The sequence below is a fragment of the Heteronotia binoei genome, chromosome 11, assembly GCF_032191835.1.
Source record: "Heteronotia binoei isolate CCM8104 ecotype False Entrance Well chromosome 11, APGP_CSIRO_Hbin_v1, whole genome shotgun sequence".
NCBI classification, from domain to species: Eukaryota; Metazoa; Chordata; class Lepidosauria; order Squamata; family Gekkonidae; genus Heteronotia; species Heteronotia binoei.
Window position 1 is genome coordinate 4,692,234 of NC_083233.1, and position 21,798 is coordinate 4,714,031.

Sequence of the window (21,798 nt, forward strand, 5' to 3'; positions counted from 1 at the left end):
ACATCAAAAGCCTCTAATTTAAGCTTAAATATACAAAACATCAACAATTTCTACAAGAACATCTGAACCCAAAGCATATACAATTCACAAGGTAAGTTCAACAGGAGAATACAATGCAGTTCACCAGAAAAGTTCACTATGATCCTAAAAGAATGAGTACCAGTCCTTAAAATTTGACCCAGAGACTCAATAGTTCACCCAGGAACCTTCTGTACTTCTTAACTGTCTACCAGAGACATGATGTCTTCTTCTAGATCGCAGCACACAATTCCAACTTGGTATGGTTTCACTTTTGGCTTAACAGGTAATTTGGTAGCCCCTATTTCCACCATACGTCTTCAGAAACTCTATAGATTGATATTATTTCGAACAGGAAAGCCTGTATTTTTAATCAGGTTTTCAGGAATTAGTTCTGAAGAATTATGATGAAGAATTATGATGATGAAGAATTATGATGATGAAGAATTATGATGAAGAACTTTTGAACTGCTCTTATAATTTCCAGCTGTGTGTATCATACATCCTAATGTCTTGTAATGTAAGGTAATTCACAAGTGCAGGGAGAAAGTCAGAGTCAAGAGCAATCTGAACAGAAATAGTAGGCTTCCAACATAAGGGTTACATGTGGCAACCATGGATTTAGAGCTATTTACACCTATGAGAGAGAACATGCAGCTAAGGAATTAAGTAGGACAGGATTCTGCCCAGGCTACACGTATTCTGTTCTGAAGCAGCCTCTTGAAACAGGTGCTTGAGCTGGCCTGTCTGCAGAACTGTGACTCCTTATGCGTCTTGAATACAAAAGTAAGAAAGATCCACAGACACAAAGAACATTTTCTTGGCTGTTGTGCTTAATTGCATTGGATGGTGCTGGAGGGGAAGAGGACCAGGCATCTCCTGCAACAGAGAAAAGTCCCGTTAGCGCACTATGCTTATTAATTATTATTGAGAGATAATTATTGTCTGTGTGAATTCACAGAAACGTATGACATATTCAATTTGTGAAAAATTGAGTTGGCTTTTTGTAAATCTATCATAGTTGTGAGCAGTGTTCCCTCTAAACTGAGTTAGTGTGAGCTAGCTCACAGATTTTTAGTCTCCAGCTCACACATTTTTCTTTTAGCTCAGGAATGATGACCCCAGAGCACACTAATTTATGCAGTAGCTCACAACTTCAATGCCAGTAGCTCACAAAGTAGAAATTTTGCTCACAAGACTCTGCAGCTTCGAGGGGACATTGGTTGTGTTTGTTTTTCATTTGCCTGCTGGGTGGCACAGGTTCTGCAAGGCAGCCAAGAGTTCCTCTGGTGAACTGAGATGTCACGGGTTTGTCTCTGCCACAGGCTCACTAGCTGGCCTCAGCCCCGGCTCCAGGACGCCTCCCAAAATGGGGGCAGGTGAGCAAGGTCAAGGGAGCCTTCTGTGTGAGGCTGGAGCAGCTCACTGGGTTATAAGGAAACCTCATTCAGGAGCAAAGCTTGCAGTCATGTGGCCGTGTTCCCAAGTCAAGTTGACTCTACAAAGCAATGCCAGGAATCTCGGTGCCTTGATGACTGACAGCTCAGGAATTCTGGCACTGAAGGAAGGGGCGCGTTCAAGAAGGGCTGCAGTTTGGTATTCCAGCGTAGGGTTTTTAATAATGCATTTTAATAAATCCTCCCTCGCCTGAGTTAAACTGCTTGGTCAAAAAGTGGAGCATAAATCCCTTAAATGAATGAACGGGGCTCCAAAGAATTAAAGAGGTTCTTGCAGGGCCCCAAAAGAGGATCCGGAGCACAGGGGGAGGGGGACTTCCTTCTTTTCCCTTCTTGGACTAGATGAATCTGGAGGTCCTTCCAACTCTATGATTCTCTGCTCTTTCCCTGCCCCAAACTGTCCTCCCCCAGTGACATTCCCGGAATCCTCGGGGTCCCCATTTAACCCCCCCCCCCCGCCGCTTGGCCAAGGCCAAGGTTTCCGAGCGCGCCCCTGAGGCCCCGCCGGGCTCTGCAAGCTGCCCGGGTCCCGCCGGCCTTGCAAGGGGGGGGGGGCGGGAGAGGGCGGGGCCGGCCCCGAAGGAAGGAAGGCGGGGCGCGGGGCGGGCGAAAGCGCGCGAGGGAGCTGCCCAGTCACTCGCCGCGTCCCGTTAGCGAGAGGCGCCCGCTCCGCCCGCCCGCCCGCAGCCCCGCCGCCACTCCCGCGCCCAGCCCGCCGCCGAGATGCCCAAGACGGTAGGAGCCCGCGGCCGGCGGGGGGGGGGGGGTTCCTGGGAGCGGCGCTGCTTGAGGGGGGGCTCGCCTGGGCTCTTGGCTGCGCGCTCCCGGGCCGGCTTGTCTGCGAAGGGAGCGCGCTGCAGCCAGGCGGCCCGAGGGCGCCTCCCGTCCTCCGCAGGAGCCCGGGAGAGCGGCGGGGGAGCTGCCCTGGCGGCGAGAGGTGGGCCGAGGGGGGAGGGCGGCCGCTTTTGCAGCGCTCGAGGCGGCGCTCTGCTCGCTGCCGGGGCCTTCCGCGCAGGCCACCCCTCGGCCAGGGGGCGTTTGGGCCCTTGCGCCAGCCGCGGGGAGGCTGGCTGGCGCGCACTGGGGGAGCCCGGGCTGGCTGCAGAGGCTTCCCAGGCGCCCGGCAGCCAAGACGCGGCGTGTCGCAACAAGGTGTCTCTTCCTGCTGCAGCTCGGGGCACACCCTGTTGCAGAGCCGGGCGGAGGCAGGCCCGTCTGGGCTCCTTAGCCCACCAGCCGGGCGGTTATTGGTGCAGGTGGCAAGCAGGTGAAGGGGCTGCAGGCGGGGTTGACCCTGCCATAGGGGGGCAATGGGGGGCCCTCGGTGACACCATCAGCGGGCGGGGGGGCTGCCTTGCCTGGGGTGCCCGACAGTCCCTGGCTGCAGGTCCAGCTGACCTCATCTCTTGGAAATGGCCTTGGGAGGCAGCTGTGGATGCTTCAGGCTCCAGTGTAGGGTGAGGGATATGGGAGGGCTGGCATTGCCCACCAGCCTCTTGTGCTCCACACACCACTCGCCCTGGTTGAGGGTACAGGCACCTTCCCTCAGCATGCAAGCAGGACTGCTGGGGAAGGGGGCTGATCTGCACTGAGGGTGGGGGCTTCATCTTCACGTGGTGGAGCAGTCCTGATACAGATGGCCCCCTTGCCCCATGATGGCTGCTTGGATGAGAGAGCAAAAGGCAGGGTGGGGTTTTTGGTTCTAGATGAGTTTTCGAGTTGCAAAACTGGGACTTGTGGCGGGGAGAGAAAATTCTCTGATGAAATGCAGCCTCTTAAAATGGTGAGTGAGATGCTTCTCAAGGCAGAGCTGTAGAGGGTATTTATCGACATCCCCAGTGAGGCCCCAAAGTTGCTCACATCACTCTCTTTGCTTGCACTTTATCCTCACAGCAGCCCCATGATCCAGGGTCACCCAGGCAGTTTCCATGGCAGGGTGGAGATTTGAACTTGAGTCTTTCAGATCTTCATCTGGCACTCTTACCCCTACACAACACTGCCCCTTGGTGCTTCCTAATAACTGTTAACCCTCCCCCCCGCCCCCAAGTATTTGTATGTACAAAGGACAGACGCGGCTCTTTGCTGCCTGCAGATCTTCAGTTCTGGTGTCTGTGGAGACTAAAAAGAAAAAAACCCAGGCAGGGTAAGAGCAGCAGCCTCTCTCTTCTCAGAAAGGAGTGGTGGTTAGAGGAAGATTGGTGAGCTGCTTACTGTGTGGAGGCTGGGGGCAGGCCCTGCATCTCGCCCAGTGGAGGGAGGGCCTTCTTTGGGGCTTTGCCCTGCCTTCCCTGTCACTTCTGTAAGCAGCTGCTTGTTTACTGCAGAGCAGTTGACATTGCTCTTCTCTCTTTTATCCACACAACAACCCTGCAAAGTAGGCTAGGCTGAGAGGGTGTGCCTGGCCCAGTGTCACCTAGCAAAATTTCCATGGCAGAGGGGGGATTTGAACTGGGGTCTCCCAGATCCTAGCCTGGCACTTTACTTGCTGCACCATACTGGCTCTCTGTTGCAGTCGTCTTCCTTCTGGACAGCACTGGCTGCGTGGAGAGACGGCTGCTTCTTAGGGCTGGGCATCAGCTTCCTTTTCCACACTGATTTTACTAACAAACCCTTGCCTCCCCCAAGTTTCCCAATTGCTTCAAAGTTTGAAAAATGCTTGGGTGCAGGACAGTGTTGCTTGCTGCTCCGTCTGAAACAGAGTGTATTGGGGTCATGCTAAGTTAGGCAGGCAACAAGTTCTGAGGAGGGATGCCGTGCAGACATGCAGTTTCGCTGCAGCCAAAATAAACTTCAGGGTACTCTCAACCCACTTTTCTCCAGTCAGGGACAGAAAGCAGGTTACAGTATTCCCTCACCCGGACAAACAATCACCACAAAGAATTAGTGAAAAAAAACAAACTCAACCACAAGAAGAAGAAGATGAAGATATTGGATTTATATCCCGCCCTCCACTCTGAAGAGTCTCAGAGCAGCTCACAATCTCCTTTCCCTTCCTCCCCCACAAGACTCCCTGTGAGGTGGGTGGGGCTAAGAGGGCTCTCACAGCAGCTGCCCTTTCAAGGACAACCTCTGCCAGAGCTATGGCTGCCCCAAGGCCATGCTAGCAGGTGCAAGTGGAGGAGTGGGGAATCGAACCCGGTTCTCCCAGATAAGAGTCCGCACACTTAACCACTACACCAAACTGGCTCTCCAACTACAAGTCTACCAACTACAAACTACTGTGTGGGGAGGGGAAAGAGTAACCTCCCCCCCCCCTTTGGTGGCTTCAGTCTCTTTCCCCAGGCAGTGCAGTGCAGGCAAGAACGGGGTGATAGATGGCAGGCCTGTCCCCTTGCTTTGTAAAATCCCCTCCAGTCCGTTATTATCATGTTAATGCAACAAAGCAAGGTGCAGACAGTCAGATTTCTCAAATGCTGATCTGTGTCATGTGATGTTAAATAATAGCTCATAATCAAGAATTCAAGTGGCCCAACATTCCTTGCAGGACTCTGGGCACCCAGGGATCTACTGGTGGCTTAAAGCCAGATGCCTTGGCTTACACTCTGTACACCTAAGGGTACTACTGCTTAAGCTGGTTGACACAAAAATGTACATGGCTGGATTTCTCTCTGCTTAATCATTGGCTGCTGAATGTGTGAATGGGCTGCATAGAAAAGCATTATGTTTGTACTGATACAAAAGTACTCTTTGGCAGATCTGTGATGATCTATTGGTGCATGCAGTTAATTGCTCAGCCATGTGGACGTAAAGCAATGTGCATGCGTGTGTGAACCAGCCCTCCTTTCTGTTCAGATGGTAGACTTTGATGCTTAGGGTTGTACTGGCTACTGGTAGAAGTCCAGCATTTCTGAAGGCAGAAGAGGCTTTTGAAAACGTATTTACTTCCTTTCTCCCCAGTTGGGACCCAGAGCAGCTTATATTGTTCTCTGATTCATCCTCACAACAACCCTGCGAGGTTGGTGAAGCGGAGAGTGTGTGACTGGCCCAGGGTCATGCAGCCAGCTTCCAAGCTGCAGTGGTTTCCTAGATCCAGATCTGACACACTGGTCACGGCCCCACCCCTCGCTGTTCTTTTGCAGGAGGTTTCTTGGCCTGAAGCTGCCAAATTGGGAGTCCTTTTTTGTTGTTAGTTCCCTACTGGCCAGAGCTGATTTCTTTAAACTTGTTGATCATTCAGCCTATGCAAGGGTTAAGATTAGGGCTGTTTGTTTGGTAGAAACCAACCCGAATAAATATCCGAAAAATACTGGTAAGGTATTAGGGATGTGCATTTGGTAGAAATCAAGCCGAATAAATATCTGAAAACTAAGGTATTTGTAAATTGATTCGGCTGCTGATATAGTTGATACCAACAAAAGCTGTAAACATTTGGCTTTATTTAGCATTACTGAATAGCAGCTGGGGAGAGGTTTAATGTTTAAAGGGCTACACTTAACTTTTGTTTCTGGCTCTTTCCTGCTGTTTGCTCTGGTTTCCAGGGCAACGGGAGGGAGGGAGAAGAGGGAATCTGCAGGCCAATGACAAAAGCCCCATAGGAGGAGCTTAAAGCCAATCACTGCAATGCATATGCAAATAGAATTGCATTGCAAGTTTGCAAGGTTGTCGCAGGCTTCAGATGTGAAGTCCAGCTACCTGGCTTTCCATGTCTGTTTTCCAGGGAACAGGAGGGAGGGGGGAAAGGAGCAGTAGCCATTTGGCCAATAGTATTTCAGGTTATGCTCTTTAGGCAATCACAGAAGTTTGGTCTTTTTAAAAATTCTTTTGTGCATTAACAGAGAGCATAAAAGCAAGGGTCTGGCTGAGCAACACTCCATTGCTGAGGGAGGTTTGGAGAGAGTGTGGCTGACTTAGGCCTCAGCTGCTAAGTCTGACCTTTCTGCTGCCTGAGAGTCTTTGCTGTGTGAGCTTCAGAACACATCCTGCCTGCCTGCCTGCCTGCCTGGAAAAGACAGTGACTGGTTTGACTTAACAACACATTTAAAAATTTATCTTATTTTATTGGTAGTTTGTTCTTCGGGCTTGGTGGGCAGGGTTGGTTGGTGGTGAGGGGGGATTGAGGCCAAAGGCCTTTCCTTTTCGTTTTATATTTTCTTTGGTTAACTAATAGTTTTAGTTGATTTTTTGACTTCTGACTTGTAGTTATTTTTGAGTTTTGGCCTGGTGGTTGTGTGTGAGGGTGAGGTGAGGCCCAGAGGGCTCAGGCCTGTTGGGGGTGGGGGTTCACCGTTCTTTGTGTGTTCCTCGGGTTTCAGTTTAGGTGCTGCTAAATAGGCTTTTGGGGTTTAGGAATTGTTTAACTTTTAAGCACTTTTAAATAAATTTCTTCATAAGGCTTTAGTTCCTCCCTAACTAGGCCTTTGCTAGGAGGATATGAAAAGAGGCAAGGTTGTGCCTGTCTTCACAGCAGTGGTGTAATAGCCTAGATTATCTTTTTGGAAAAAGCAGTGTGCTTCAGTGAAGGCAGGCGCTTTTAGAAAAAAAAATATTTCTCTTTTGGTTGCCCTGCAGTTTTTCAATTTCCAGGAGGCAGCTCTTGCATTTCCATAGAGGAAATCAGGCTTGTTCCAATACAATATTGTCTGGAGAGGTTTAATAAAGAATAAAATAAAACATTTTGGAGGGTTTGCTATTCCATTTCGAGGATAATTAAATAAACTGTAGCCAGAACTAGTCACTAGTTCTAAAAAACTAAAACCAATAACCCAAAAACAGAAAAAGAAAAAAACCTGATGCAAGAGTAGGTTAGGGTCCTCTGGAAAGAAAAAGCCCTCGCTTTTCGGTGGGAGAGTTCATAAAAAGGTGCTGGACTCTGTTAAGGTTCAGGTTACAGACAGGGCAGGCAGGAAAAATGGAACATGGTGGCACCCTGGGGGCAAGGCTAAGGAGAAGACTGGGCAGAGGGGAGGGCTGCAGCTATCCCCCAGCAGCGCAGAGGATTGCTCCACAGTCGCCCTCCACCACTCCATTCTCAGACCGGAATGGGGCAGTGAAGAAGCATGCAAGGCCCTCTTCATGGAGGCTGCTGCTGCTGCTGGGGCATGCCCTGCAGAGGTGCCCACAGGTGCTGGCACTGGGCAGAGGTCTGCTGCTCAGGCAGTGCCTCCTCCAGGCTGAGCTCTCTTTTGGGGTAAGCTTTGGAGACAAGAGCTCATCCCAGCTACCCAGAAGCTTCTGAAGCAGCTAGAGAAGAGACTGGATGCCCCTGCTGCCGTTCATCCAGAGTCCAGCAGGCCTTCTGAGGAGGAACAGGAGGAAAAGCTGAAAGTTGTGCAAGAGGAAGAGATGGAGGTGCACCCCAAGGTGCTGCCGTCTCAACCCCTCTCCCCCCTCAGTCATCTCTTCCTCCCTCCCCCCCAGAAGCAGTGTGTCTGCCCTGAGCTCCTTGCAGGAGGTGGCTTTAGGGGTGCGTGCAGTTGCTGTTCATCGTGGATGCCCCAACACCTTCATAAGAACATAAGAGAAGCCATGTTGGGTCAGGCCAACGGCCCATCCAGTCCAACACTCTGTGTCACACAGTGGCAAAAAAATTATATATATACACACACACTGTGGCTAATAGCCACAGATGGACCTGTGCTCCATATATTTATCTAAACCCTTCTTGAAGGTGGCTATGCTTGTGGCCACCACCACTTCCTGTGGCAGTGAATTCCACATGTTAATCACCCTTTGGGTGAAGAAGTACTTCCTTCTATCCGTTTTAAGCTGTCTGCTCAGCAATTTCATCGAATGCCCACGAGTTCTTGTATTGTGAGAAAGGGAGAAAAGTACTTCTTTCTCTACTTTCTCCATCCCATGCATTATCTTGTAAACCTTCCATGTCTGGAAACACCTGCAGCTAACAGAGGAGACCCACTTTGCACAGCGCCAGTTGTGTAGGGCCCAGGTCAGCCATGGGAGAGACGTCAGTCACCATGTGAAGGAGCACCATGAGGCAGTGCTGCTTTGGGGTGGGGGGGAGAGGCTGCTGCTGGGGTGCCCAACTGGTCACCACCAGCCAGCCAGGAAGTGAGTCATCCGGCAACCACCTTTATTGCTGTCCCTGAGCAATCTGTGGCAGGGAAGAGATGTCAGGCATCTCTAACCGAAATGCTTGGTGAGGTTGGCACTGGAGTACCCAGGCAGGGGAAACAACAGGACCCCTCTCCTTGGTCGAAGACGCTGCTTTCTGTGGGCTGCTCCAGGATGCGCCTCCCTGGTAGGTGCCCCCTGCTTGCACCACGCTGAGCAGGACTGTGTTGCCATCATTGCACTGGGCTGCCCGGGGCCACATGAAGGCATAGTTGTCCTGTGCTCACAGGAGAACTGTGCACTTCACATCTGACATCTGGACATCCTGTGCACTGGTGGCAACACAGTGATGTTGTGAGGGGGGTGGTGAAAGTGGTGTTAGGCAGCGTCAGGGCTGCTGGGCCATTTGTTGCCAGGCTCTGCTGCATGCTGAGGTACTCGATGGGCCACACATGGCAGACATCTCAGCCACCACTTAGCAGCATGAGCAGGCAGGGACCTCTCCATGGGTGACCGATGGTGGCTCGAACATGAGGGCAGAGGCACTGGGCCTCAGGCACCTTTATTTATTGATTTATTTATAAACTGCACTTCTCAGCCACCCTCGCCTGTGGACAAGGCTCAGGGCGATGAACAAGAGATTAACAAACACAAGCATAGATCTGATTAAAACAGTAAAAAAGAATAAGCAACACAAAAGCAGTTTCAGAGAGCACAAAAATAGATCATGCTGAGTCATTTTCCCCGTTGGGGGACAGAGAGAAAAAGGAGAAACTGGGCTAGATGGATGGGCACCGTTGCTGTCCTCAAACATTAGGCAAGACCTCTGCCTTACAGGCCCTGTGGAACTGCACAGCCCCCCTTCTCCACCTGTGGTTAAGGATGCCTTGGGGCTGGGTTCTAAAGAGAACCCCAGGGTGGATGCTGAGACCCATGAGCTCAGGCATCTCTAGAAATCCTGGCACATCATGGGTCGCTTCTCGCACAGCATGAAGGATGCCCATCTGCTGTGCAAGAAGCAAACACTGACAGAGTTCTCCCTTTCTCACAATACAGGAACTCATGGACATTCAATGAAATTGCTGAGCAGTCGGGTTAAAACTCATAATAATAATAATTAATAATAATAATAATAATGTTTAATTTATATCCCACCCTCCCCACTGAAGCAGGCTCAGGGCGGCTTACATAGCATAAAATATAGACATTACAACAATGCAATAATAAAATATCCCAATTTCATGACAATTATATTTCTCAATTAAATATTAAATTACATTAAAACCATCAATTGAAACTAACAATTTAAAAACCACAATTTAATTCGGTGCTGCAATCTTGATATGATACAATTTTTCATGACGACAGTAAAATAATTCCATATTAAAAAGCCAGCTGGAAGAGGGAGGTCTTGCAGGCCCGGCGGGACTGGTTAAGGCTCCACAAGGTCCGTAACTCTTCTGGTAACTGGTTCCACCAGTGGGGGGCTGTAATCGAGAAGGCCCTCTCTCTCATAACTTTCAATTTGGCCTCCTTTGGCCCAGGGATTGTCAGCAGATTTTGCAAGCCAGATTTCAGTACTCTCTGGGGAACATATGATAAAAGGAAGTACTTCACCCAACGGGTGATTAACATGTGGAATTCACTGCCACAGGAGGTGGCGGCGGCTACAAGCATAGACAGCTTCAAGAGGGGATTGGATAAGCATATGGAGCAGAGGTCCATCAGTGGTTACTAGCCACAGCGTATCGTTGGAACTCTGTCTGGGGCAGTGATGCTCTGTATTCTTGGTGCTTTGGTGGGAGGGGGGGCTACAGTGAGAGGGCTTTTAGTGTCCTGGCCCCACTGGTGGACCTTCTGATGGCTCTTGATTTTTTTTTGGCCACTGTGTGACAGAGTGTTGGACTTGATGGGCCATTGGCCTGATCCAACATGGCTTCTGTTATGTTCTTAGGTGTGCTGGAGCATCGCCTGACCAGCGGTGTGAGCACTCACTGGAACTCCATCTGTGCCACGCTCAAGCACTGGGTGGAGCAGCAGGAGAGAGCCCCAGCTGCTCTGATCTCTGAAGCTGATGCCATTCAGAGAGAGTGCCAGCTCACCCACAAGGAGTGGTTGGCCATCTCACAAACTGGAAAATGTGCCAGTTTTTTGGAGATTCCAGGGATTGAACCTGGGACCCTCTGCTTCCCAAGCAGTTGCTCTACCACTGAGCCACCGTCCTACTCATCTGACATGGCAACTCTGGCTCTCATCATCCCCATGACCCCATGATTCAGGCAGCTTGTGAGGACTTGGCCTCCTTTCTGGAGCCATCAGTGCGCACACTGGTGAAATTAAAACAGCAGCTCAGAAACTGTTCTTCACATTGATGATGGTGAAAGGGTAAAATAGGGCAGTGAGAGATGTGTGCCAAACTGAAACCTGTAGAACCCACAGGAGCGCCATAAATATAAACATTCTCCTTTGCGGGGGTGGGAGGTGGCAGTGGTAGTTGGTGCTGCCGAGAGAGGAGGATCGGAGTGGACACGCAACCCTCTCCCTCTTATTTTCTGAGGCCTTCTCTGGGGAAATGGTGTATACCAGGGGTGGCCAACGGTAGCTCTCCAGATGTTTTTTGCCTACAACTCCCATTAGCCCCAGCCAGCATGGCCAATGGTTGGGGCTAATGAGAGTTGTAGCCAAAAACATCTGGAGAGCTAGTGTTGGCCACCCCTGGTATATACGGTTTCTTTGGGTTTTCCCTTGTCTTTGGGGGAAAAAACCAGCATTACTGGGCTGCTGTGTATTGAGTTGGCCTTGGCTCAGGTGGGCTGCCCACCCTGCAGTTTTGAGTGTTCTAATCTTCAGGACTACTTCCCTGGCTTCTAATCCTTCTCCTCCCTGCTAGGATTCTCTGGTGTGACATTGGTTAGTTCTGTTGAGTTTGCACTGCTGCCACACAGGCCCTGGGGTGTGCTGCTGGGTAGGCACAAATGGCACTGGTTCTGCTGTGCTTGCTGTCCCCCTCCCCCTCACTTGGATTGTGATTATGGTCAGTCTCTTTGAGCTGGCATTTGCCCTAATGGTACTGCCTTCTGCTGCTGGGCATTAGTAGGTTGGCACTGGGTTCTGCTGCTTGGCACTAGTGCTTTGCACTGGTTCTGCTGTCCTTGCAGAACAGCAGTTTCTCAGTTCCTACTTCAGAGATTCTCAGAGCTGACCTTAGTCCTCCTGGTGGGTTTTGTCGCTGCCATAGTGGCACTGGTTCTGGTGAGCCCATTGCAGTAGTTCTGCGGCTGGTCTTGCAAAACTGACCCTCATGCACTTCCGTTTCTCGTTTCTACTGCAGAGATTCTCTGGGAGCTGGGCTTGTATCGCCTTGGTATTTGCCGCCATTGGAAACAAAGGAGGAAAGGGGTGCCCATAGAATTGGACCCCCTGGTCCAAAATCTTTGGAACTTGGATGTTCTTTTGAGGAGAAGCTCCAGCAGCTATGCTGCAAATTTGGTGCCTCTGCCTCAAACCTCTGATCACTGAATAGAACCCAGGATATTTGTCATTGATTCCGGTGGTCCCCTTAGGCCGTGATGAACCCAGTTATATTTGGGATTCCTGAATATTTACTGAAACTGATTATCATGCCAGGGATATCAGGAAATACTCAGAAATAATCTTTGCACCCAAACTTGGAGGAAAAAACCCATTTCCCCCCTTGCCCATCCCTCCCTAGTTGAGATCCCTCTGCCCCCCCCTTGTGCCTGAGCCGGATGATACCCCTTCTGAAAAGCCTTTGGTGACAACAGTGGTTGACTCTGGTTACCTGATGGACTCTGTATGCTGCACAGTCTCTGGAGATGGACCCTGGACAGTCTCAGTAGCTGTGTCGGAGTAAACATGGTCTCGGCACAAAAGACCCTTGTAGGTGAACGGAGAGGGCTTAGCTGAAGGCAGAGGCAGGGGCTGTTGAGGGGGGAACTGGGGCATGGCATGGATGTCTTCCTGAAGGTGAGGGGGAATGTGAAGCCCTCACCTGGGCGACGTGAGTCCTGGGCTCCATATGCAGCAAAGGATTCTGCCTTAGTTATGGAAACCATGAAAGCCTCATTCTCTGGGTTGGTGGGGCTGCTTTTTAAAATGGTGTGTTAATAGTTCATTTTTAACTAACTTTATCTGTTGGCGTGTTTGTCGTGATTTACTTGGAAACTGCCCGGAGCAGGGTTCCTGGAGAGGTTGCAACAAAATGTTCTTTGAAAGCCTGGAATCTCCACTTTCTGACTCTGGGCTTGACTTGGGGGCTGTCTGCCCCTTCCAAGCAAGAGGGGAAAGCAAGGCGCTTGTTGCTTTGAAAGCAGATCTCTTCTGGGCTGCAGTGAGAACTAACAGAAATCAGTGGCTAGTTGGATAGACAGTATTAACATGAAGATGCAACACTAACATGGCTGTGGAAAGAAAGGGGTGGGTGGGTGGAGGGGGGATCAGTGAGAATCTTAGGAGCTGCCGGGTCGTCCTGCCCACATCTGTTCAGGAAGCCCATGGCTTTTGGGGCCAGCTCTCTTGAAGGCCCAGGGTCCGGCTTCAGCTTCCCACCAGTTGTGGACATGGTGCCATCTCTGAAAAGCATTGTCTGTGACAGGACTTGCCTGTGATGGTGGTCTTCCAAAGTCATTGGTTTCCAGCCCTTCCTCTGAGTTGTGTTAATGGATCAGGGCCTCTTGTGTCCCAGTTCCTCCTCTGCTGCACCTTCCCCAGGAAGCAGCTCTCTAGTTAGCTGTTCCAGGAGTTCCCCAACAACTGTGGGGGAGGAACTGCTCTGGCAAATGGCAGACATAACTCTGTTTTGGTGCACCTTAGGAAAGTGAGGCACTGTGGGGAAATCAGCTAGGAGTGTGCAGGGATATCACTGTGTTGCTTAATGGAGATGAGGCATTTGCTGGCTGGGAAAGTAGGGTGTGTTCTTGTGAGTAAGTACAGTACAGGAAGCTGCTGCTTTCAAGTGGGGGTTGAGTTTGAGCTAGTGTGTTCATGGTGAGGTCTTGGGTGACTCACGTAGGGCTGCATTTGCAGGAATTCTTGCCTGAAAGTCGGCATAGCTAAATAAAATGGGACTTACTTCCAAGCAGGCTTGCTTAGAATTGCTCTCCAGGCCTGTGCTGTTGTAGATGTTTTGGCTGATGGGTCGGATTGAGCCCTTCTCTGCATGCACCTGGGACTGTAGCTGTCGAACTGCAGGGCCTAGCCAGCTTCCAGGCGACAAAGCAGTAGCAGCCTGCAGAACCTGCCCGAGTCAAAGCAAAGCTCTGCCGCCTTTTCCAGCTCCACAGAGCAGCTGCTTCGCCTGCTTGCTGGAGACCACTCAGGAGGCCGTTCCTGACAGGTGGGGAGGCAGGGCCGGGAGGTGCCTTGCAGGGAACGGCAGCAGTGGAAGCTCAGGAGTGCCTTGCTGCTACCAGTTTGGGAGCCCCCCTGTCATACTTGGCTTCTCATACTGAAGGGTATTGTGTGGCAGCCAGCAGGGTTCAGACTAAATATCTCTCCAGGCTGCAGCTGAAAGCTGTGCTTGATCGACCACCGGGCTGAGGAACGTGACCCTTTGCTGCCCTGAGCCTTCACTCATCCGCAGGTGTTTATATGAACATCCGTAAGGTAGATCCAGGTGGGCAGCCGTGGGGGTCTGAAGCAGCAGAGCAAAGTTTGAGTCCAGTCAGGCACCTTGAAGGTCAACGAAGGTTTGTTCTGGGTAGAAGCTGAATAAGCTGTGCTGTCTGCACATGAAAGCTTAGAATCAGAATAAAACTTCGTTGGTCTTCAAGGTGCCCCCGGACTCAAATGTTGTTCACGTAGGGTAGATTCTGCAGGTGGACACATGCTGATAACTGTTTTGTGGAATGATTCCTGGAATGCGGTTGCGGTGTCAGGGGCTTGCATATCCACTTCCCAGTGGTGGTGGCGGCTGCTGTGTGGGGAGCATTGTGCCTGCCTTGCAGGGGGGTTTCACAGGTGCCTGTTATCTTGGGGGATTCCACTTTTATTGGCCTTTCCTTTAACCAGTGCAGAAGAGAACATGGTGGGCCTGAGCTGGAATTTTAATGGATCTGTGCTTGCCCAAACTGGCTTTATGGCCAGTTTGCTTCTGGGTGGGGGGCCATGACTTGTGGGCAGCCCCTGCTGATGCCTTTCCTGTCTGATGCAAGCAGCTGGCGCTCAGTGCAGAGCTGAAGACGACTGGAGAAGGTAGAGAACGTACCCCGGAGCCTTTTGCCTGCAGGCTTCCTCCTCCCATTCTTGCCATCACAGAATCTGAATGAAGCGTGCAGGTGCTTTTCAGTGGGCAGGGAGGGAGGGTCTCTGGGAAACTTGTGCTTCCAGCTGTGCTTCTCTGGAGCAACCAGCATGCCTTGCAGAGAGGCAGCTTTGCATTTCCCTTGGAGAGGTTGGCTCTCTTAGGTGGGCTGTGGTATGTGCTTCAACCTGTTTGGACAGGTAGATGAAATTGCAAGAATTTGGTGATTTGCAGTCTGCTGAAACATTCCCGTTGGTCCTGCGTGAGTGTCTGTGAGTGAAAGTGACAGCCCTTAGAGCCAAGCTTTTGTCATATTTTCTAAAAATCTTCCCAGAGAACTGACCTCCTTTCCTCAGAGAACTTGGTGGCATGCTGAAGACTCCCTGGCTCAGAGAATGCAACTTGGCTTGCAAAAGAAGTCAGTTGGGCCTTAGAAGAGGAGAGCTGCCCTCCCTCCCCGCCCCTCCCCTCCCCTCCCCCCAGGAAATGAAGCCGCTGCCTCGAGAGGAAAGGAAGCGCTGCCTTCCTTCGCATGAAGCTTCGCGGTGTCTCATCTTCCCCTGCATGCCTGGCAGGAAATGGCAGACCTTCAGCCAGAATGTGTGCAGTTTTGAAACAGGCCGTTTGTGGTGGGCAGTTTTTCCTTCTGCCCCCCCCCCCCGCCCCCAGGCCAGGCCTCCCTGCTCCCAACAGCAGCTCCATGGGCAGATCAGAGGCTCCCTCCCGCTGGCCTTTTTCCAGCATTTGAAAAGAGGCCGGTGACTAAATGCTTCCTCTGAGTGATGTCAGCTCCTGGACTTTTCCCTGACTTGCTGCAACTCAAAAAAGGCCTTATTTGGTGCTCCCCATTCAACAGGCCTTCCCTGAATTAGCACAATAAAGCTGCTGTTATCTGGAGCTGAATCAGAGGTTTCTGCAGCCCTCTGCCCCTGCAGGCTCCCCTCCTCGGCTGCCAGATCCACCAGGTCGCACCCTGCTGCTTCTCCTCCACCGTCTGTGGGGCCCACTTCAGCTCAGGCCTACTGTCTCCAGGGGAGAGAAGAGGGGGCCTCACCTTCTCCCAAACTCCACTTTCTCCTGGGTGGGGCAAGGGGGGCCATTTGCCTTGCAGTTCATCTAGCTTGACTCTGAGCAGCTTGAGCCAGCTGGCCTTCTGTGGGGTGAGCTGGGCAGTACCAGGATTGGCTGCATCTGTGAGCAGCTGGACCAGTCCAGGAGGGAGTCTGGCCAGGCTCCGTTGAGCTGCAAAGGGACACCTCCCACAGGCATCAGCAAAGGATCTTGCCTGGGTGCCCTCTGAGAGGCCCTCCTAAGCAGCACACAGTTTAAGGTGGTTGGCAGATTCTGCACTGCTGTGCCCTCCCCCTTGTTCCTGGACTGGACTCCAGAGACCAGGGCCACGGACTGGCATTCTGTATCTCTGCTGACAGCAGAAACTCTTTGGATCTGACCTGCCATTTAGAAGCTTCTTCTGTAGTGAGATCGGAGGGCTCAATGACGTGCCAAGCGCCAGCCTCTGGGTGCCCTTGGGTGGAGTATGTGGGCTGTATTCTGAGGAAGAGTAGCAGTTACTAACCTGGCAGTGTCTGTTGGCCTGGGTGTGCCTGTAAGCTAAACAGAGCCCCCAAACTGCAGTGTGGAGGGCTGATCAGTACCTTTCTCAGTGACTGGGCAGGCGCCCTGTGCCCTTGGTTGGCATGGTTGTTTCTCCAGATGGCTGGCTGGGTTCCTCCCAGGGCTTCTTTCTTGTGTTGGGGGTGGGGGGACAGCTGCAGTGTGTGATGCTGCTTTGAGTGTGCCTTCTCTGGGGCTTATGCTTGGCCCAGCCTGCCTGTCTCCATCTTGTCACCTGGCTGGGCCTCATCCCTGTTCAGCTTAAGAGCAGCCGTTCTTGGTGATGAATGCTGAAACCGCAGCTTGCTGTCTGGTCTCTGGCAGGCCCAGCAATGCAGCGCAAGGGGAAGGGTCTCCACCACCTCTGGCTTCAGGCTAGTATGAAGTCAGTGATTCTCCAGATGATGAATGCTGGTGAGAACAAGTCCTCTGTTCTGTGCTGGAGAGGTGCAAGTGGGAAGCAGACTGTCTTGGCTTCCCCCAGGCTGCCTTCAAAGATGATGCAACTCATGCCTGGGCATGGCTGAAAAGGGTTTGCGTTGCTGGTGCGGCTTGTCAGTAGCAGAAGGCTGCAAAACCCTGCAGGGCACATGTGCTCCTCTCCAGAGACTCTGAGCTGCTGCTGGTGGTGGGAGGGAGGGAGCTGTACCTGATGCCAAGGAAAGGGGGGGGGGGACTGCAGCTCACAGGCAGCGCATCTGCTTGGCATGCAGAAGGCCCCAGCTCCAACCCCTGGTGGCTCCAGTTAAAAAGATCAGGGAGGAGGTGACGTGAAAGATCTCCGTCTGAGACCCTGGAGAGCTGCTGCGAGTCTGAGTGGGCAATGCTGACCTTGATGGACCAAAGGTCTGATTCAGTCAAAGGCAGCTTCATGCTTTCCAGTGGCTTCAGCCTCCTCAGTGGAGGCAGCCTCCCTAGCTACAGCTTTCCCTGCAGGCAGAAGGTCAGTTGCCATAAACCATTTTGGGACCAAACTGTGTGATGGGGAGAGAATAAGGAGTGGTTCTCCCCCAGCTGCTGCTTCCCCCTCCGCCTTTAGAGGAACAGGCAGGGGAGATGCAGTTCAGTTAGAGTGAAACCTGCCCTGTTGGGACTCCTTTCCCAATGCGGTTCTCCTCAGCTTAATTATGCCTTCACACGGGTATCTGCTACAAGTGCCCTGCAGTTATCCATAAGTTCTCTTCCTCCTTCCCATGGGGCCAATAGAGTTGGGGAATTGACACTGAGATAATAGCACTGGCAGAGTGTTCATTTCCCCGTTGTGCCACACAACTCCCCAAACATCTGCTATTAAGTATTTAAAAAGCAAGATGACAGTGGATCTCGTGAGGTTGCCTCCATTTTGCCCCCCCCTGTGTGCAGATGTGTCAGATGTTGCTGAGAGGCCTTCAGGTGTTTGTGCGGAGAATGCATGCCACTGCCCCCCCCCTCTTACTTTGGAAAAGATGGGGAGCTGGGTGTGCACCACTATTCAGCATAGACCCAGGTGGGCAGCCGTGTTGGTCTGAAGCAAAAGGACAAAGTCTGAGCAGGGGCACCTTTAAGGCCAGCACACTTTTATTGCAACATGTGCACACGAGAGCAGATACTCAGAATAAAACTATTGGGCTTAAAAGTGCTCCTGGACTCAGAATTCATTCATGTAAGTAATTTGTAATTTGCATGCCCATGAAGCAGATACCCAGAATTGAACTTTGTTGGTCTTAAAGGTTCCCCTGGACTCCAGCTGTGTTTGGATATTCCACATCGTGTGAGGAACTGGGGCTGGGTGTGCAAATGGCCAGTTGGTGACTTTGCAAGCTATGTGGAGGCAGCAAGAATATAGACAAGCTGGAGCGTGTCCAGAGGAGGGTGACGAAGATGGTGAGGGGTCTGGAGACCAAGTCCTGTGAGGAAAGGCTGAAGGAACTGGAGAGGAGGCGGCTGAGAGGGGATAGGATCACCACCTTCAAGCACTAGAAGGGCTGTCAGAGAGAGGATGGGGCAGAGTTGTTTTCTGTTGCCCCAGAACATCAGACCAGAACCAGTGGGTTGAAACTGAATCAGAAGTGGCTTGGGCTAAACATTAGGAAGAACTTCCCGACAGAGTGGCTCCTCAGTGGAACAGGCTTCCTCATGAGGGGGAGTGTTCTCATTCTTTGGAGGTTTCTAAATAGATGCTAAAGAGCCCCGTGGCGCAGAGTGGTGAAGCTGCAGTACTGCATCGGAAGCTGGGTTCAGGTAGCCGGCTCAAGGTTGACTCAGCCTTCCATCCTTCCGAGGTCGGTAAAATGAGTCCCCAGCTTGCTGGGGGAAAAGTGTAGATGACTAGGGGAGGCAATGGTAAACCACCCCGTAAAAAGTCTGCCATGAAAACGTTGTAAAAGCCCTGAGTCGGAAACTACTGTTGCTTGCACCGGAGGGGGGGGGCACCTTTACCTTGTTAAACAGAGGCTGGGTGGCCATCTGACAGCAATGCTGATTCTATGAGCTTTGTGAATTGGAGGTTGGACTAGATGACTCTGGAGGTCCCTTCCAACTCTGTGATTCTAAGGAAGAGCAGTATGTTCCCACATTGTCCATACATGTTCCCACATTGTCCATACCTGGAAGTGTCTGTTGGCAAGTAGACAGGTTCATGGAGGAGAGGTATGTCATTGGCTACTAGCCGTGGAGACTGAGGTCTGAATCCAAGTGGCAACATTAGGGGAAGGCCTCAGCCTCTGTGTTGCTGGACCTTCAGAGGACCTGGCTGGTCACTGTGTGAGACAGGATGCTGGACTGGATGGATCCTTGCTGGCCTGATTCAGCAGGGCTCTTCTGATGTCCTTCTCAGGGGAAGGCCTCAGCCTCTATGCCCTGTTGTTGGCCCTCCAGAGGAACTGGTTGGCCTCTGTGTGAGACAGGAGGCTGGACTACATGGACTCTCACTGGTCCGATCCAGCAGGGCACTTCTGATGTCCTTCTCAGGGGAAGGCATCAGCCTCTATGCCCTGTTGTTGGTTCTCCAGAGGAAATGGTTAGCTGCTGTGCGAGACAAGATGCTGGACTAGAGGGACCCTCACTGGTCTCACCCAACAGGGCTCTTCTGATGTCCTTCTCGGGGAAGGCCTCAGCCTCTCTGCCCTGTTGTTGGCCCTCTAGAGGTTGGCCACAGTGTGAGACAGGAGGCTGGACTAAATGGACCCTCACTGGTCTGATCCAGCTGGGCTCTTCTGATGTTCTTCTCAAGGGAAGGCCTCGGCCTCTCTGCCCTGTTGTGGGCCCTCCAGAGGAACTGGCTGGCCCTTGTGTGAGACAGGAGGCTGGACTAAATAGATCCTTGCTGGCCTGATTCAGCAGGGCTGTTTTTATGTTTACCTTTCTTACTGCAGATGAGGCTCTGTACTGATGGGAGAAGTGTAATTTCTTGCTGTTGTGTTCTGAAAAATCCCTAAGAGAGGCATCTAATGAGGAGATGGTTGTAGGAAACAGCCAAAATATGGGTGTCACAAGTGGCCCTGGAAGTGGAGGCTGGAGGCATTTGGCTGTCTCTTTAGCATGATGCTTCAAGTGCTCAAGGTCCCCCAGCTTGCTGTACCAGAGGGAAAAACATGGCAAGCACAAGGAGTGCACATATTCTAATTGTTCAAGGGGGGGGGGGGGGAGAAGGTTAAGATGGCACACTGTATTTCGGCCTCCAGGCACAATTGTCAAATGCTGCCATCCTGCTAGGCAGCATTTGATGACAGTCTGCTAGTTTTGGGTTCTTATTTTCTCATTAAAACATCAGAAGAGTCCAGCTGGATCAGTCCAGTGGTCACTCTAGTCAAGCAGCCAGCTTCACTCAGCAGCTGAACAGCGCCCTGGAGGGCTGGGCCAGCCGATGGCACCTCCTCCCTTTAATGTTGCCTTCTGGCACCGGTAATCAGAGGCTTGCTTTAATTACTCGGGCTAGTAGCCGCTGGTAGAGCTCTCCTCCAGGAACCTGCGTAATCCCCCTTTAAAGAAGTCGATTCCTGTGGCCATCACTACATCCTCTGGCACTGACTTCCACATTTTAATAACTGAGTGTGTAAAGAAGTATTTCTTTTTGCCAGTCCTGAATGTGCTTCCCATCAGCTTGATTGGATGCTGCTAAATGCTAGTATTTGGGGAGGGGGAGGAGATGTTCTCTGTCTCCCCTTTCTCCCCGGGGCATAACTGCGTAGTGCATCCACAGCCCCAGACTGTGCAGAAGCTGCAAAGATGAATATAAACTTCTATCCCCCCCCCCTTAGCTGTCTCTTTTCTAAATGGAAGAGTCCCAGACTCTTCAGCCTTTCCTCCTAGGGAAAGTGCTCCACCCCTCCCCCATCGTCTTGGTTGCCCTCCTCTGTGCTTCTTCCAGCTTTGTGGTTCCTTTTGGAGACACAGTGACCAGAACTGTGCGCAGTGCTCCAAATGAGGCCACCCCCACAGGTCTTCTTATGTTTGGCGGGAAGCTTTCGCGCATCCGGGCGACCGTGGGAACTTTGGCGACTCAGCAATATATGCTGAGATCTGGACTCCTTCTATGAACCAATGAGCAGTTATGGCGTGAAGCTTGTCTGCTGTGATTGGTTTGGGGACTTGGGGGGTGGTTCTACGGCCCCACCATGTTGTCTCATGGTTCCTGTTTCACTCCAATGTATTGAACTCAGAATTTAACAGACCTACACGGGGGCATTATAATAAAGACCATCTTGTTTTCAGTCCCTTTCCTAATAATCCCTGCAAAGAGTTTGCCTTTTTTGTCAAGGTGCACACTAGATGAATATTTTCTTTGAGCTGTCCACTGCAACCCCTCTCAAAATGGCTGTCAAAGCTTCCTTATAAAGGCAGCACTAAGGGCTGTGTAAAAGGAGTGTGTGGCCAAGTGCAGGCCCGGAGATTTCGGTGGCTGCTTTCCAGCATTGCCATGGAGTCTGTGTGGGACGCTGGTCAGTCTCTCTCTCTCTCTTTGTTCCTTGTTTCCTCCTCTGATACTGTTAGGGAGAATGTAGAAGCCCTCACGCTAGCTTGCGTCTCACTTATTCCCTTTGGAGGGGAGTGGCTCTCTTTTTTTTAGTTCGGATTTGGAACGCCATCTTGCCCCTGCAGAGCAGAGGTGCTAAGAGGAGAAGGAGGTTTCCTCCAAGCAGTTTTGCACCTTAGTTTTCTTTATCTTTACTCCCCTTCCCCCAACGGCATGGCTGATTGCAGCCTGCAGAGTGGGGAAACTATTCCAGTGGCATTTGGGGCAAGCCACTCTCTGGTGCTTCACACAACCAATAAAACATTAGGAGGGCAATTATCAGTCTTGCCTGTAAGCTCTACTTTGGCCTCTGCTCTGGGAAGAAGCAGTTCACCCACCTCAGCAAACAGTGGGATGTTAGGTTTGCATTGCTTTCCATTGTAGATTCTCGGGCATTTTGACGTGGTCACCACCAGCCCTGACTTGGGTCAAATGCTGACCCC

General features: G+C 51.5%; 1 protein-coding gene across 1 annotated transcript in view; it reads left to right on the forward strand.

Annotated features, from left to right (window-relative positions):
* Positions 1-2,112: 2,112 nt before the first annotated feature.
* MSN (moesin) overlaps positions 2,113-21,798 on the forward strand; it is a 105,618-nt gene continuing 85,932 nt past the window's right edge. The window contains exon 1 of the mRNA XM_060249715.1: positions 2,113-2,210. Within this exon, the coding sequence (XP_060105698.1) occupies positions 2,199-2,210 (12 nt within the window). The 5' untranslated portion in view covers positions 2,113-2,198. The remainder of the gene's footprint in view (positions 2,211-21,798) is intronic.